Genomic DNA, 14294 nt, shown 5'->3' with positions numbered 1-14294 from the left:
AAGACATAGCACAGTACCCATCTGGGATCTTGATACAACTCCCTAACTCTCTGGGGCCCCAAAAATCTTGGGAGCACTCCAGGACTTGCTATTGTTGGAGAGCATTCCAGAGCGTTTGGTATGACACTTGGAAGTGCTTGTGGAGTGCTCCCAAGTGCTTGCCAAGCAATCCAGATCCGTTGGATCCTAACAAGGAGGCTCCCAAAACCGGAGCACTCCAGAGCGCTCCCGGGCTTTTGGGGCACCCGTAGAGAGTTTTTATGTGAATCAGGTGGCTACGGCCACCCTCAAAGAAGCTTCTAATCAATCAATAGCCACAGGGCTTCCGCCAACTCAATAGAAAGGATCCAGTTCAATTCCTTCAATAACTACTTATAGCGAAAGAAGAGGATAGTGCGTTATATGGACTTCCAAATCGTTAGGAATACGCACACGCCATTCACACGCAGGCGCAGATAAAAAAATCTGAAGTGACTTATTTGGAAATTCCTATGCTTACCTGAGCAATAGCCACCTGAGTCGAAGTTCCATGAACCACACAAAAACAAGGCCCGCAGGTGCTCTTCGCCTCTGCCGTGGTACACCCCTCAGCTTGAATCATCACCATGGCTAGCCATGAGACCCCACATGACACATATCCACCAAACTTGTTTGATGATGGTCAGCTACGAGACCCAAATTTAAAGAATTTCTTGTAAGTCGGATCTTGTCATTGAGGTATACCCGCAGTCACGACTGCATTGTACTGACTGGCCACTCAACAGAAATCAACCTCAATTATCCTCGGTGCAGACCACTAGCCAACAGACGTTATTGACGTCTCCAACGGATACTTGTTCGAGTAATCCGAGTCCCACAGGTGAGTGAAACTCTACGACAAAGCACAAGGCGAATACTGACACAATAGTATCAGATACTCTGGATTCCGTCTCTTCGGATCGGGATACTTCTGTTACTAGCAAGCCTGCTTCGCCACCCTCGTCTCTGCAAGACTCAAACGTTGCTGGCAGTAGCGATTCGGATACGGAGATGGCCGACGCACGCTCCAATTTTGACGACGTATCCAACCTGAGCCAACCTCTTCCCAATACGCACGTTCAGAGCCAAGATTCGGCCCCAGATGATCTGCTTGGAAATATCAACAGCCTATTTCGGCTACTTGACCTTGTTGATGAACACGGGTCAGGAGGCATAGGTAGGCCACGACTTGATACATGGAAGTGGGCTTACTCATCAGAAACACAGTCGAGAAAGTTGTGATCGACCAGAGGTCACTTCATCGTGTCCTTAACATCATTCAACCCGGGTCCTACGACTCGGTCTCCAAAATCAATTTCAAGGCATTGGACAGGGTAATCCTTGCCTGCCATGTGATACTGTTGCTTTTTAGCTGACTGTTATACAGCTCTCAATCAAACCAACGGGAGTGTATGGAAACCGCTCAGAAATTATCAATTTTTTGAGTCGCGTTCAATATCTTGACGAAAATTCGTATGTGTTGTAAAAAGTCTGGCTTTTGCACTATTAATCTGAATTTTCTCCAAGCATTTTGCTCCTATCCAAGGTTGGCGGCTCTGATGATTCCACCTCTACTCTTCGTTCTGGTCTTTATTTGGTCTTGGATCCTAATCACAAGTTCATCGGTTCTTCCAAAAGCGCATATATTATCTATTGGCCAGAAGATACTACCTGGGAAGATCAAGCTGCTTCTTCATCTGTACGGCGTAACCGAGTGACCTTTATGCGGTAGGTATTTCCGATAATGACAAACGCGTGAAAAAACCAAACGCCTGTCACCACAGCTATCTTACAAAACTGTCGGACCAAATTATTGCCCTAGTTTCGCCCTCCCAAGCTGAAGCTTTTGTGTGGGATGCCAACGCTCACAATAAGGATCTACCAGAGGATCAGCGAGATAATGATGACGATTCTCGATTGTTTTCTTTTGAAGTATCCAAGTCTCTCGAGCAAGAAGAGGATGCGGTTGGAAGCGATGGGTTTAAAGTATAGTGATTTACTACAGTACCTAGGATCATATACTGACTTGACTAGATCCTTGTAGAGTCAAAGTTGCTCCCAAGAGACGAGAAAACATCACGCGTACGGCTAGTCCCTGGCGAGCAGAAGATGGCATTGCTTACAGTCAAGTATGAGAGAGCTCAGACTCAAGAGGATCATCGTGACGAGAATATTAATGCCTTGAACCTTCGGCATATGATCAGGTATGTCACTTCTTCAACGCAATAACTCATGCTAATCATTAATTTTCCACGATCCTTAGTTCAAAAGAACATCCCCTTCAGCTTGGAGATTTGAAACCCAATGACATTGAAGTACTGTCCTCGAATGGTCTACGAGAAAGTCACAGAGGTATTTTCGAGGCCCATGAACAGCGTTTGCGGGATTTGAATGAAGATCGGACGGCTTCGCAACGGGTTGACAACAAATTCATAGAGGATCAAATTTTAGGGGATAAGCCAAGAGTCAAAGACGAGATTCGAAACGCTGTTCGCGTCATATATGATCGAATTTATCCGTCAGTGATTCCAGGACTCTCGGGCCGCCTACCTCCCTAAATTTCCTTTCATAGCGCTCTCGAATTTGGATACGATATTGGGCATGGTCCAGAAGCCACTGGTATGGACGATATCATGGTTGACGAGTTGACAATCTAAGTTGTATTCTAGCCGAGCTACATAGCATGTACTCGGGCCTTGGAAAACTGGAGGATGAAATTAAGAAGAAATACAAATTGGATCAAGTCCATGATCAAGAATACCAGCTCCTCAAGTCGCAGTGGCTGTTTGTTGAAGAGTATTTCGATAGCAACCCTGGCCTCTCGAAGCATGATCAACGCGAATTTGTTGACGACGTCCTTAGTGGAGCGATCGTTCGTGCTGACTACAAGTCCTCAGTCCCAAATAACCAGTCCGCTGGGAATATTATTGGTGAAATTCAAGCTTTTGGTCGCACAGTGTTAAAGGCCATCAGTCGAGGAAGCAGCCATCAAGACACAGGACCAAAGCTCAGCTCAAGCGCACGGACTGACGCTTCTAGACGAGTTCCAGATCCTGATTTTGTTGCGCATATCCATACGACAAGGGACTTGCGTCCGGCACTGGCAGAGCTCTTGCGAAGAATTCAGGCACGCTTGGGCCAGAATCTGGAGACGGTCGAGAAAAAAGTAGTCAACGATCAACTTGACAAAATTGTCTCTGGGGAGCAACATCGTCGAAGCGCATCGGCAAGTAGTTCCCGCGACGCAATTTACAAGGAAGAAAAAGAAAAGTCGTTCAAGAGGTTGGTGGATGAGCTGAAGGAAGCAACGATTTCCGATTCACCGTAAGTACTTCGAGTCTAGTGCTGGTACAGCGACTTAGTTATAACTAGAACGATACGCACCGTTCATTGGGTGAGGTCAACTGAGCGCCATGGGTATGGCTACTATAATACTGGGGGTAATATGTTCACTCTGCGTTCGAAATGAGTATCTATGTACTGACACGGATTGGCGTGTCAATGTAGCTCAATATCGTTGGAGCCATACAGTGACCTCTGTTCGGCCGGCCCAGCACCGTTACAGTATATGTCCGCTTGAAATTACTGAAGATGATAGTCATCTCTGCCGAGCCGACAAATCGCATGTGCCCCAGCCAAAACTGGACATTCGGCACCGGTTTGAATTTACCCTGCAAAAAGGCCGATTAGTCGAGTAAGTAGTGTTATCCCTCACGTTCATCAAGGCGTTAGCTAAATTTCGCTTTACTAGATTCATACAACTCATACGGGACAAGTGCTTAGTCATCGTTTCCGAGTCTGATCGAAAACGCATCTTTATCGAGGATAATATTACGCTTGAACATTCGATCAAAACAACGCATGGCAAGGTGACCCTGCATCATAACTCCTTGGGAGGATCGAAATGCAAATTTGCACTAGATCAAACCACTCGTCTGCTCGCAATCGTCCACGGACAAAAGGTGAGTATGGAGGCCTGGGAAACTAAAAAGGATATTGACAATTTTCCATGATCAGGATGATTTGAAGCTATCTATCTATATCTTTGATGAGCTATTCACGAATCTTAGAAGCCGTGGCTCGCCTATTCCCTTGAGGAATTGGTATAATCAGCCAGTGGATATCAACAAAGTATGCTTTGTATCCGGGGCCGAGGAGGTTTGCTTGATCGAAGAGTCGGGGCGCGTACGCATCTTCTCGCTTGTCACTCAACAATTCCGGTAAAGTCCGTTTATCAGTCATGACCAACAAGAATCTCATTTTTTTATCATTCTGCGATTGTCACTTCCGCAAATTAAATACATACGTATCAGCAATGCATCGTTACAGATCGACCACCCAATCGTCGACGCCTTTTCTGCTCCGGATGGTTCATGTCTACTAGTCGCCGTTGCCCAAGAGGGGTCGTCCACCGCACATCAACTTCTTGCCTTCCACTGGGCCTCTTTTGGTACCAACAAGAAGGGTAAGATATCAGCTACTCTCCTGCCCTGCGACGGTTACCGGGCGGTTACAAGATTTGAAGGTCGCGGCCGAATTCACGTTGTATCTTTCAACAGAGACACCAGGACAATAAACTCGATTGTTTTGCAGATTACCCAAAAGGCCACCGAATTTTCGTTCCGTTCTGACCGTGAACAGTCAAGGAGAACATCCACAGAGACCATAAACAATAGTTTGATCGACTGTCATCTCGAAGTATGGACCCGGTTTCCCGTAGTCCCGGCCGTCGCACGAAACGCCCTTGACGCAATCAATCGGCAACCACGACAGTTAAACTTCATCTCGCACACAAATTTGGACGAAGTAGAGGAATACTTTGCGAGGATGATCTCAACATTTGAGACGACAACACAAAAACCCATGGGCGGAGGTCTTACTGCGATTGAAGTGAGAGGGACACATTTGGGCGAAACCAGTGGATATACGGAAGGCAAAATCTCAGAGTTCAAACTAGGAAGCTTTGTTGTTGAACTATTGTGCTTGATTCCACTCCAGTAAGTAGGATGTCCGCTATGTATGGGATATAGGACTGACCATGCTTACCAATGATTAATCTACTTTTAGTTTGGCGGTAACGAGGGAGAACAGGTTTATCCCGCTCAAAGACGGCGTTTGGGACCCGGATTACGAGCGCTCTTTGTTGGGGGCAGACGTTCCCGCAATTGTTGATGCGCTGAGTCTTGGATGGTACGAGTCGCTATTTCAGTCGTATATGGCAAAAAAGGTACAGGTTTCATTTTCCACGCTGTGCACAAATCCTCACGATTGCTTTATCGAAACAGCCTGTTCGAGTAGTCAGTTCCATGGGTGCGTTTAATTGCTTTTCATCACAAATCTTGACTAAATTGCGCCCGATATACAGGTGAACAAAGCGTAGGTTAGTAAGATCCATATGGTTGTTGGAAATCTGGTATGGCGGAACTCACCTATTAACGAACCTAGGCAAGAGCTATTGTCTCAATCACTTTGCCGATACATCATTTGCTGGATCCGCTATGCGCACAACCGAGGGGGTATGGCTATCTTGTACTCCAACAGAAAAGTACCTGCTTGTATCACTAGATTTCGAAGGTGTGTGACACATACAACGGGGAACGCCAGCTCATTGTGCGTACTATAGGTGTTCACTCGATCGAGCGTAGTGCACAAGAGGACGCTTTGCTTGTATTGTTCAACACAGCCATTTCCAACCTCGTATGTCCCAGTAACTTTGAGTAGATAGGTGTGACTCAATTGTCACAATAGGTTCTGTTTCGCAATAACTTTGCTATGTCCAGAGACATTGCTGGACTATTCACCGTGAGTTACCTTGGTATGGTTCCTGAGAGAGATCATTAAGCAATGCACCACCAGAGCTTCCAATCTTCTGCGACTGTTTTGGATCCAAACGTTAACCGGGGGTTGTTTAACGTATGTTTGTCTTGCACGCAAGGTTTTTCTAGCTTATCAGAGTATGGCAGTCAACCTTGGCTATCATAATTAAAGACGTGACAAATGCAGACTCGAAAGACATTGTCAAAGAGTATGTGTTGAAGGCCGAATGATAGAGGAATAAGCACTTACTATTAAGCTATATGCAGATTTTCGCTCAGGTTCCAAGCAATTGTCGAGAGGGAAAAAGACCAGAACTTCATCACTCGCCTCCATCGCGGTCGCGTTCAGATTATCCCATGGCCTGTTATCAACTCTCCTGGATTCTATACGCTCTTTAACCGTCTGCATCAGAAACTCGACCAACAGCCGTTCACACATGGTACAGGCGGAGCGTTCTTACACAATCTCAAAACACTTATGGCTAAGATCAAGGTATTACTTTTCCTAATCGTTCATTGAGGCGCAAGTTCTGAACGAGCCGTCCAGACAAGCGACTGGGGTTCACTTGACCGTGAGGATGGCGCTTACAGAGCTGTAATTGCGCTAACTATGTTACTAACCTGACTAGAGAATCTAGCTGCCCATCGCGCCCAACAACTGATGGAAAGGCTGCCACATGCGTTGTGCTATGGTCGAGAAGATGAGGGACCTTTGAAGGTAAGCACCTCGCCCAGAAAGACCACCCAGCCCCACGTTTACGATCGATTTAGAACATGGACACCGATGAGGAGTTTGCGATTCCGGAGCACATGCCCCCGCTATTTGTGCCTGAGTTTTCGGGTGTGAGCACGACCGAGAATGAGCGCTGGCGGAGCAAACGTTGCATGCACTCATCTACATGTGTGGCCCACCTACGGGTACTCGGTACCAGATACCTGACGCTTCATACGTTGAGGCGCTTCAAAACAGACTGTACGAGCTACTGGATCAACGACTCTCATTGGTCCAGCAGTGGATGAGTGCAAATATCGAGCGCTTCCCTTCGACCAACCAGGATATACGCAACCTTGCCGGGAAGCTCAACACAGCCTCACTTGCAATGCGCGCCACCGTGCAGCTGTGTTCATCTTCGTGCTCGGAGTGCCAGCTGTTGTGTCTCGCGCATACAGGCACTCGGGCGATCACAGTTGTGGAACAAATCATCGGTGCGTCTCATCATGTGAAGTTGCTGAGGAGCACTCGCAACACGAACCATGTGGTTTACCGTAAGTTGCTTTATTCTACGATATTATATCACCAGTTACTGAGATCTTTGAAAAACTAAAGGGCAGGTCATGGAGGACGGCACATGTACGACACTTAAGCTCAAATGAATTTCTATGTGATGCTGACATTTCCAACTTCAGGTGTAATGTAAAGGCGCATTCGTGTGGACAAGAATGCCACCTAAGCCGGATGGGCGGATGTCTTCAGTCTTGTATCAAGGTGACTACTGAGTGCCCAATTCTCACTTGAATTACTTACTGATTGATATCTATGAAAGCCTCTTGGTCACGAAGGGGATCATACATGCTCTGCTCGAGCGCACCTATGTGGGAAGGTACGGGCCGTTATAAACAAAGATCGGCGTGCCAAAATTTACAAAACCACCATCTGCAGCCATGCGACCTTCAGAATGTGAAGCAAGGTAATCACCGTAGCCTTTATAATTGCCCCGGAACATGTGATATGCCTTGGTGAGCATAACTGGGTTAATAGATTTAGCGAGATCTATCGTTTACTAATACTGGATGTTACTTCTTTAGGGATAAGCCGCATGAGCATCATGCATGCGAGAATGCGAGGGCTTGTCCATTGAATGTACCCTCTGTCGAAGGCTGTGTTGTAGTACTGACCACTTCCACGGGCTGGACTCTGGCGCAGCTCATCTTTGCGGCCAGGAGCACAATTGCTCACATCTTTGTGAGGCTGATGGTATCTGCCAAGTAAGCTAAGCTTTCGCACTCAACAGAGAACAATGTTGACGTGTGTGGATATATACAGATCGAGACCCGACCTTCAGCAATTCAGGATCAGTTTTCCGGTCGACATGAGTCTTTCGTATATACTCGATATACCCAAGTTGATCGTCGCCTTTCTTGTGTGAAACCGGTCCCACCTGGTGAGCTTGAGCATGAAGGTCCGCATACCCACGACACGGACGAGGATGCTTTCCACTTCTGTGATACCCGATGCCCAAGTTGCGAGTATCTGTGCACATTGCCTCTTGGTACGAAGCCTTTAGCTACAAGGAAATGAACGCTGATGAGTCTCTTGCTGCAGGTCATGGGCAGCAATTGCATGAAACAAGTCACGGTTCAATGATCACTACTCAATGGGTTCTGCAGCCTGATGCAGAAGACGAAGATCCGGCCTATGAACTTCAAGGTCGGAGGTTTGGCTCAGGAGACGAAGGTGCCCCAATGCTATGCAACTTGGTATGCGCTGCTCAAGGTCGTCACGCTCACATCGATTTCTGTCGTGACCCTGCAAACTGCTTGAACACGGACTGCGAGCATATATCAGAACTTATGCATCCAGATCCCGGTAGGCCCAAGGATTGGATATCTCATGCTACATACTGGGCACGAAGCGGTATGTACCACTGTTTTATTGGGCTCTTTATGATAATCTGGCTAAATAAAATCACGGCAGGTTTCAAAGGTATTTTTACAATGGGTATTATGATATTGAAATTGATCTAGCTACAATAGACCCATATTCCCAAGAGGAACAAAACGAATTCTTGAAATGGTAAGATTATGTGTGGGCGCACTTGGCAGCGGTTGATAAAGCTTTATCAATGCATCAGCGATGTTCTGTGTGCCGGTATGTGAACTTCGTGCCTGGGCTTCTGTGTCGTTTGTAATCGTCATATGGTTTAGGTCCCGAGCATGAAGCAACGGCCACAACTGCAGCAAACCCATCTTATTGTACTCTACCAATATTCCATCAGCCAGAGCCTCAGCAACCAATCCCCCCAATTGGCATGTTTCCAGGGATGGACATGCGTTCAACTGCCAGAATCCATCTCGACTACACCAAGCGTACCATATGTTAGCCACGTTCATATATTAACCGATGTTGATCTCACTTTCCTGGCAGCGTATTTGTAATTGATAGCTCTGGCTCAATGACTTGTATCGACCGCGGCCCACTGCCAGGCACTCCAATTAGCCCTCGGTTGGTATCAAACTGCAACAATCGATACGGAGCTGTCTTATCTGCACTGTATGGATTTTGGCTATCTCGTGATGCTATGGCCGCTACATCTACCACTCAAGCTCGTCAGGATGCCTACTCCGTCATTACGTTTGATGATTATGCGACAGTAAGCTTCCAGTTTTATACATGACACCACATATTCAAGTTCGAGAACCTGGTTAGACGAGATTTCAGAACGACTTTACTAGCACGACTGACCAGCTCATTGGTCAGCTGATACCACAGATGGGTCAAGGTGGAACCAATTTCCAAGGGGCACTGGCCATGGCACAGTCGTTGATTCAAGCCAACTGGAGTAGCGACAGGTATATCAATCTTAGTTACTTGCCTAAATTACAGCGCTATATTAACTTCTTAAAAGAGCCCCCGTTATCATTTTTCTATCCGATGGTGAATGTAATATCGCGGATAATCCGGTTTACGATTTATGTCATGCATGCGTCCGGCTCGGGTACGTTTTAGGCCAAATGTTTGTTCCTTGACTAAAGAATGATATGTTTCAGCAAAGCCTAGCGTTTCATTCCGTATCATTCGGCACAGACACCTATTCAGCGTCATTGCGTCGGATGGCCGACATAGCTCACGAAGTTTTTGCATCAGCCCCGCAAGATGTGTTAACAGCTGCAAGAGGCAATCCGTGCGCTTATACCAATGCCATTGATTCGGTTGGTCTTTAAGATATCTATTCTTGTTTGATTTTTGCCCATACGTCTGAAGATCCAACTTGCAGATACATTCTTAGGGATAGCGAGCTCTCTCCAAAAGCCAAGGGCCTCCCTGATGAATCAGTATGGGTCTGGAGGAAGGTAGGGTTTTCCAGATGCTCTCTACACGTGATCTCGTCTACTATAGGGACCACAGGCGAGCGATATATTAAACTGCCGTGGTTGCTGTGTAAAAATAAATCCGTGCGTTTTTTCCACGACTCAAATGATGTATTGTGAATTCGAATTCAAATTTAAACAAGTATAAGAAACAAGCAATGCCATGTAGATTTCAATAGGATTCGCTCTTGTGAACCAGAGGAGTCTCTAAGTCCGTCAGAATTCTCCCATGTTCTCTGTGAATAGAGGAAGCCCAAGGGGCCTCGGATCGTGGCTAAATCAAACTATTACAGGTATGCATACTAAGGGGTACCAGTGGCCTAGCGTCTTATGTTTTCAGAATTCAAATTTCATTACATACAGAGAGACCACCCAAAACTTTCTTCATGAATATGTAGAGATGGTGAATAAGGTCTGAAAAGGCTTGTCTATCACACCGGGAGAATTGATTTCCGTTCCAGCTCAACGTGAATATCACCATACCATATCTGTCACGATATCTGTCATACTTAAAATACTTAAGTGAACAGTTGCCACTCGAGGAAGGGGTTGGTCATATTCATATATTTAAGCTTCGACGCTCGAGGTCCACATGGTGGCTGGGCTGATGTGCTTAGCCAAAGACAGACAGCTTCAGGACCTGCAAATGCCCGTTACCGCTTGACAGTATCAGTTATGGTCCCCAGATGCCCTCTTAGGGGCATATCGTGCAATGCAGGGCAAACAAGATTTTCAGTTTAGTCAAGGTGCCATAGCATAGGGGTTATGGGGGAAGAAAGTGTCCGCGTGTCGTATCATCTTGATTTATCAATACATGAGGTGGCTAAAATAAGGAGATCATCAATCGGTAGCCACTTGCTAGCGCCCGGGCTGTGTAGATGTCTCCAGTTTATATTTTTGGCAAGTCATCGATCACCCAAAAATATGTGAAGAGTAGATCGAGCACCCCAAATCAACGACTTCGCATGTTGCTTTTCATGTGGCACAAATATATGCATAGTGCGGCTGTGGGTTAGGGGTGGCTTTCCGCCCATATTAATAGAGAGATTAAGTACAAAAGGAGCCAGATTCAGCAGATTCTCACCTCTCGAGGGGATCTCCTACTCCTTGTCAGTTTTACAGCTTGGTTGGACCAGCTCAAATACCATGGCTAGCGAGTCTAGCCATCAGAACCCACAGAGCCTATTCTCTGGTACTCAACTACGGGATCCTGGCCTAGAGACGCTCATGTGAGCCCTGTTAACCTTCGGGGCCAGCTCATTGATTTTGATTATTTTCTTGCCAGGCCACAACACACAATAGACCCGACACCACCGGTGCAAGCGTCAGCTACCGGTCCACGTGACTCACATCGTACCCGTGAGTTTACCGGCCCTTAATCATACAATTGTTGAATCCTAAACCATACTTTGTTCTTTAGCTGCACAGCCCGGCTACATATCATATGAATTATCTTCTGGCCATGACTGCAATACTGGACCAACTGGCCCCTCATCTAATCGAAACACCAACTTCGAAATTCCGGCAACCGGTAATCCCCGCGATGTTTCCGCGCAAAGTGATGGTGACACTGAGATGCTTGACGCGAACTCCCACTTTGACGAGAACACAAGTCCGACACACCATCATTACGAAACCCAAGCCATATATCATTGCCTGAAGATGTATTGGGTGCTGTCCCGAATTTGTTTCGGCTCCTTGATTTGGTAGACGAACATGGCTCTGGAGGAATCGGTGACGTGTTATAACTCGGGTACTATCCTCACTTTTACTCATTTCCTGCTAGTCGAGAAGGTCGTCATCGATCAGCAATCCCTTCATCGTCTTTTGAATATTATACAACCAGGATCGTATGACTCGGTATCCAAGATCAATTTTAGAACTTAGACCAGGTATGTTGATTCTTTTTCCTTTGAGTTATTCATTAATATCAATCATCCGTCTAGCTATCTATCAAGCCTACAGGAGTCTATGGAAGCCAACCAGAAATAGTTGAGTTTCTTCGGCAAGCTCGGCTTCTCGATCAAAATTCGTACGTATGCATGGTTAATCAATATCAAATACGAATAACATGTGTATCTGTGCCAGCGCAAATATTCTCTCCAGGAGCGATACTCGAGATGACTTGTCTTCAGGACTTGGGTCTGGCTTGTACCTCGTATTAGACCCTGAACATCACGACAAGGGACCCTCGAAAGCGACCTGCATTATATACTGGCCTGAGGACACAACATGGGATGACCAAGCTGCGTCATCATCCGTACGACGGAATCGAGTGACTTTTATGCGGTTAGCTCCTATTCTTTTAATCCCTACACGCTCACATTTATTGATTCAACTAATATATAGCTATTTAAATAAATTGGCGGATCAAATCATATGCCTAGTGTCGTCATCTCAAGCGCGAGCTTTAGTTTGGGACACGAGTGCACACAATAAGGATCTTCCCGAGGACCAGCAAGAAAACGATGACGACGCTCGCCTTTTCGATTTTGAGGTATCCAAGTCTCTCGAACAGGAGGAAGGCGCCGTTGGCAGTCCCGGTTTCACGGTAGGTGTTTAGTTCGCTTGTCTTCTAACTTGGAGACTGACCTGGTACAAGGCCGCTGTAGAATCAAGGATTTTGCCGTCCACTAACGATCGTCAAACTTCGCGGGTGCGACTCGTTCCAGGGGAGCAAAAGACTGCGCTTTTGGTAGTCAGGAACGAAAAGGAACAGCCCGAAGAAGATCGCTTTGATAGCAATGTCAGCACTATGAACCTCAAGAAGATGGTCGAGTAAGAACTTGTTACTGATATTAAGTTAGAACTGAATTGTTGATCCAATTAGATCGAAGGAATGTCCCATCCAGCTAGGAAGCATCGAGGCTGCCGACCTTGAGGTCCTTGCTGCAAATGGCTTGAGGAGTCAGCATAAAAGGATCTTCGCCAAGTACGATCAATGTCTACGAGAGTTGAAGGCGGAAAGATTGAGAGCGGAGAACGCAGACAGGAGGCATATCGATGATCACATAAACCGGGATGGACCAAAGCTCAAAGCTGAGATTCAGCACCTGGTGCGATCAAGTTATGATGGTGTCTATCCGTGAGCTACCACATAGTTCTTATGGGGTACATTTTTTTTTACCATGGTTTTAGTTCACTTGCCTTAGGCTTCGACATGTCTCATGGACCTGAAGAAACTGGTGAGTATATAGTAGTTTTCAGACGACCGGTAATAACAGATCTGATAACCGCATTCCGGAAGCCTTACTCTATCAGCGTTACCCCGATTTGAGGAAAATATCTAGTGAAATTGAAAGAAGAATAAACTAGATATTGTCCAGGACAGAGAATTCCAGTTCTCAAGGGGAAATGGCCGTTTTTGAAAAAGTATCTTGAAGAGAATTCAAAGCTCTCTCGCCATGAACAGGAGGACTTTATCAATGACTTACTCAACGGAGCTGTTGCTTCGGAAACGCACCCAAGGACATCAACACAAACCCCGTCAAAAAGGTTCAGCATGAACCCTGTAAATTATATTCCAAATCCTACAAGTTGGACTATTGGTTGGAATCCAAGTAACTGGAACTCTGGCGGCTGGGGGTCGAGCTGGGGGTCGGGAAACCGCAGCCAAGGGAATCGTGATGATCCATCCGTTGCTCCAATGAATATAGATCGAACTCGGGCTTTGCGAGGGGTAAAACGGCGGCATATCTGATCCTGAATTCTTCTCTCAGCTTGATTCAATGACGCAAAAATACCCATCTCTCTCCGTATTCAAACAGAAGGTACAAGAAAGGCTCGGGCACAACCTGGAGGCATTGGAGAAAAAGGTTTTAGGCGAACGACTAGATGGTATTATCTCGATGGAACGGCAACGTCAAAGTCGTAACGGAAGTGACGCTCGCGACTCTATTTACCGAGAAGAAGCCCATCGCGCCTTTGAAGTAGCTGTCGAGAGTTGAGAGAAGTTATGTCTTCGAATTCGCGGTATGTCCCTTTTGATTGCCTATCGAATACAATTTCTCAGCAAAAACTAGTCAAGTGCGCCGCGTTGATTGGATCAAATCAATCGGTGGACAGGCTCACGGTCACCATTACACAAATAGCGGTAAGCTGACTAGCTGAATTGGCGTTAATGCGAGGCTTACCAAAAATTACCATGCAGCACAATATCGCTGGGGTGGCTCAGTGTGTTCCACACGTCCAGCACAAAATCGACATATATATATCCACTTGAACTCACAGAACAAGATAGCCAGCTATGCCGCGTTGATGAATCACATGTACCCCAGCCAAAAATGGATACACGACACAGGTTTGAGTTTACCTTGCCGAAGGGTCGATCAGTTGAGTGAGTGTTGATTCAACCTTAAAATAAAAATATTT

The 14294-nt window shown here is 46.2% G+C and overlaps 3 protein-coding genes across 3 annotated transcripts; all 3 read left to right on the top strand.

Moving 5' to 3' along the window:
• Positions 1-605: 605 nt before the first annotated feature.
• RhiXN_10829 (E3 ubiquitin-protein ligase TRIP12) lies at positions 606-7252 on the top strand (the record flags this gene model as incomplete). Its single annotated transcript, XM_043330644.1, has 30 exons — positions 606-694; positions 765-859; positions 914-1195; positions 1246-1352; positions 1406-1491; positions 1546-1746; positions 1803-2004; positions 2053-2222; positions 2282-2536; positions 2591-2637; positions 2688-3342; positions 3617-3712; positions 3770-3980; positions 4036-4238; positions 4332-5015; positions 5086-5245; positions 5304-5328; positions 5384-5398; positions 5464-5592; positions 5642-5715; positions 5767-5820; positions 5875-5931; positions 5982-6043; positions 6102-6327; positions 6382-6406; positions 6464-6552; positions 6606-6677; positions 6767-7100; positions 7162-7185; positions 7242-7252. 30 exons carry the CDS (start codon positions 606-608, stop codon positions 7250-7252), a joined length of 4740 nt encoding a protein of 1579 aa, XP_043185989.1.
• Positions 7253-8066: 814 nt separating this feature from the next.
• RhiXN_10828 (uncharacterized protein) lies at positions 8067-9612 on the top strand (the record flags this gene model as incomplete). The annotated part of the gene is made up of 9 exons (XM_043330643.1): positions 8067-8469; positions 8530-8538; positions 8589-8628; positions 8687-8703; positions 8760-8930; positions 9039-9205; positions 9262-9404; positions 9461-9550; positions 9603-9612. 9 exons carry the CDS (start codon positions 8067-8069, stop codon positions 9610-9612), a joined length of 1050 nt encoding a protein of 349 aa, XP_043185988.1.
• A 1457-nt stretch (positions 9613-11069) lies between these two features.
• On the top strand, positions 11070-13870 carry RhiXN_10827 (cytochrome P450 family protein; the record flags this gene model as incomplete). Its single annotated transcript, XM_043330642.1, has 13 exons — positions 11070-11152; positions 11209-11282; positions 11344-11535; positions 11586-11657; positions 11710-11783; positions 11870-11955; positions 12012-12212; positions 12273-12474; positions 12526-12701; positions 12754-13008; positions 13062-13108; positions 13250-13602; positions 13643-13870. 13 exons carry the CDS (start codon positions 11070-11072, stop codon positions 13868-13870), a joined length of 2043 nt encoding a protein of 680 aa, XP_043185987.1.
• Between the last annotated feature and the right edge of the window lie 424 nt (positions 13871-14294).

Source organism: Rhizoctonia solani, chromosome 14, assembly GCF_016906535.1.
Source record: "Rhizoctonia solani chromosome 14, complete sequence".
Lineage (NCBI taxonomy): Eukaryota > Fungi > Basidiomycota > Agaricomycetes > Cantharellales > Ceratobasidiaceae > Rhizoctonia > Rhizoctonia solani.
The sequence above is the reverse complement of the archived record's forward strand: the minus strand, read 5'-3'. Positions and strand labels throughout refer to the sequence as shown.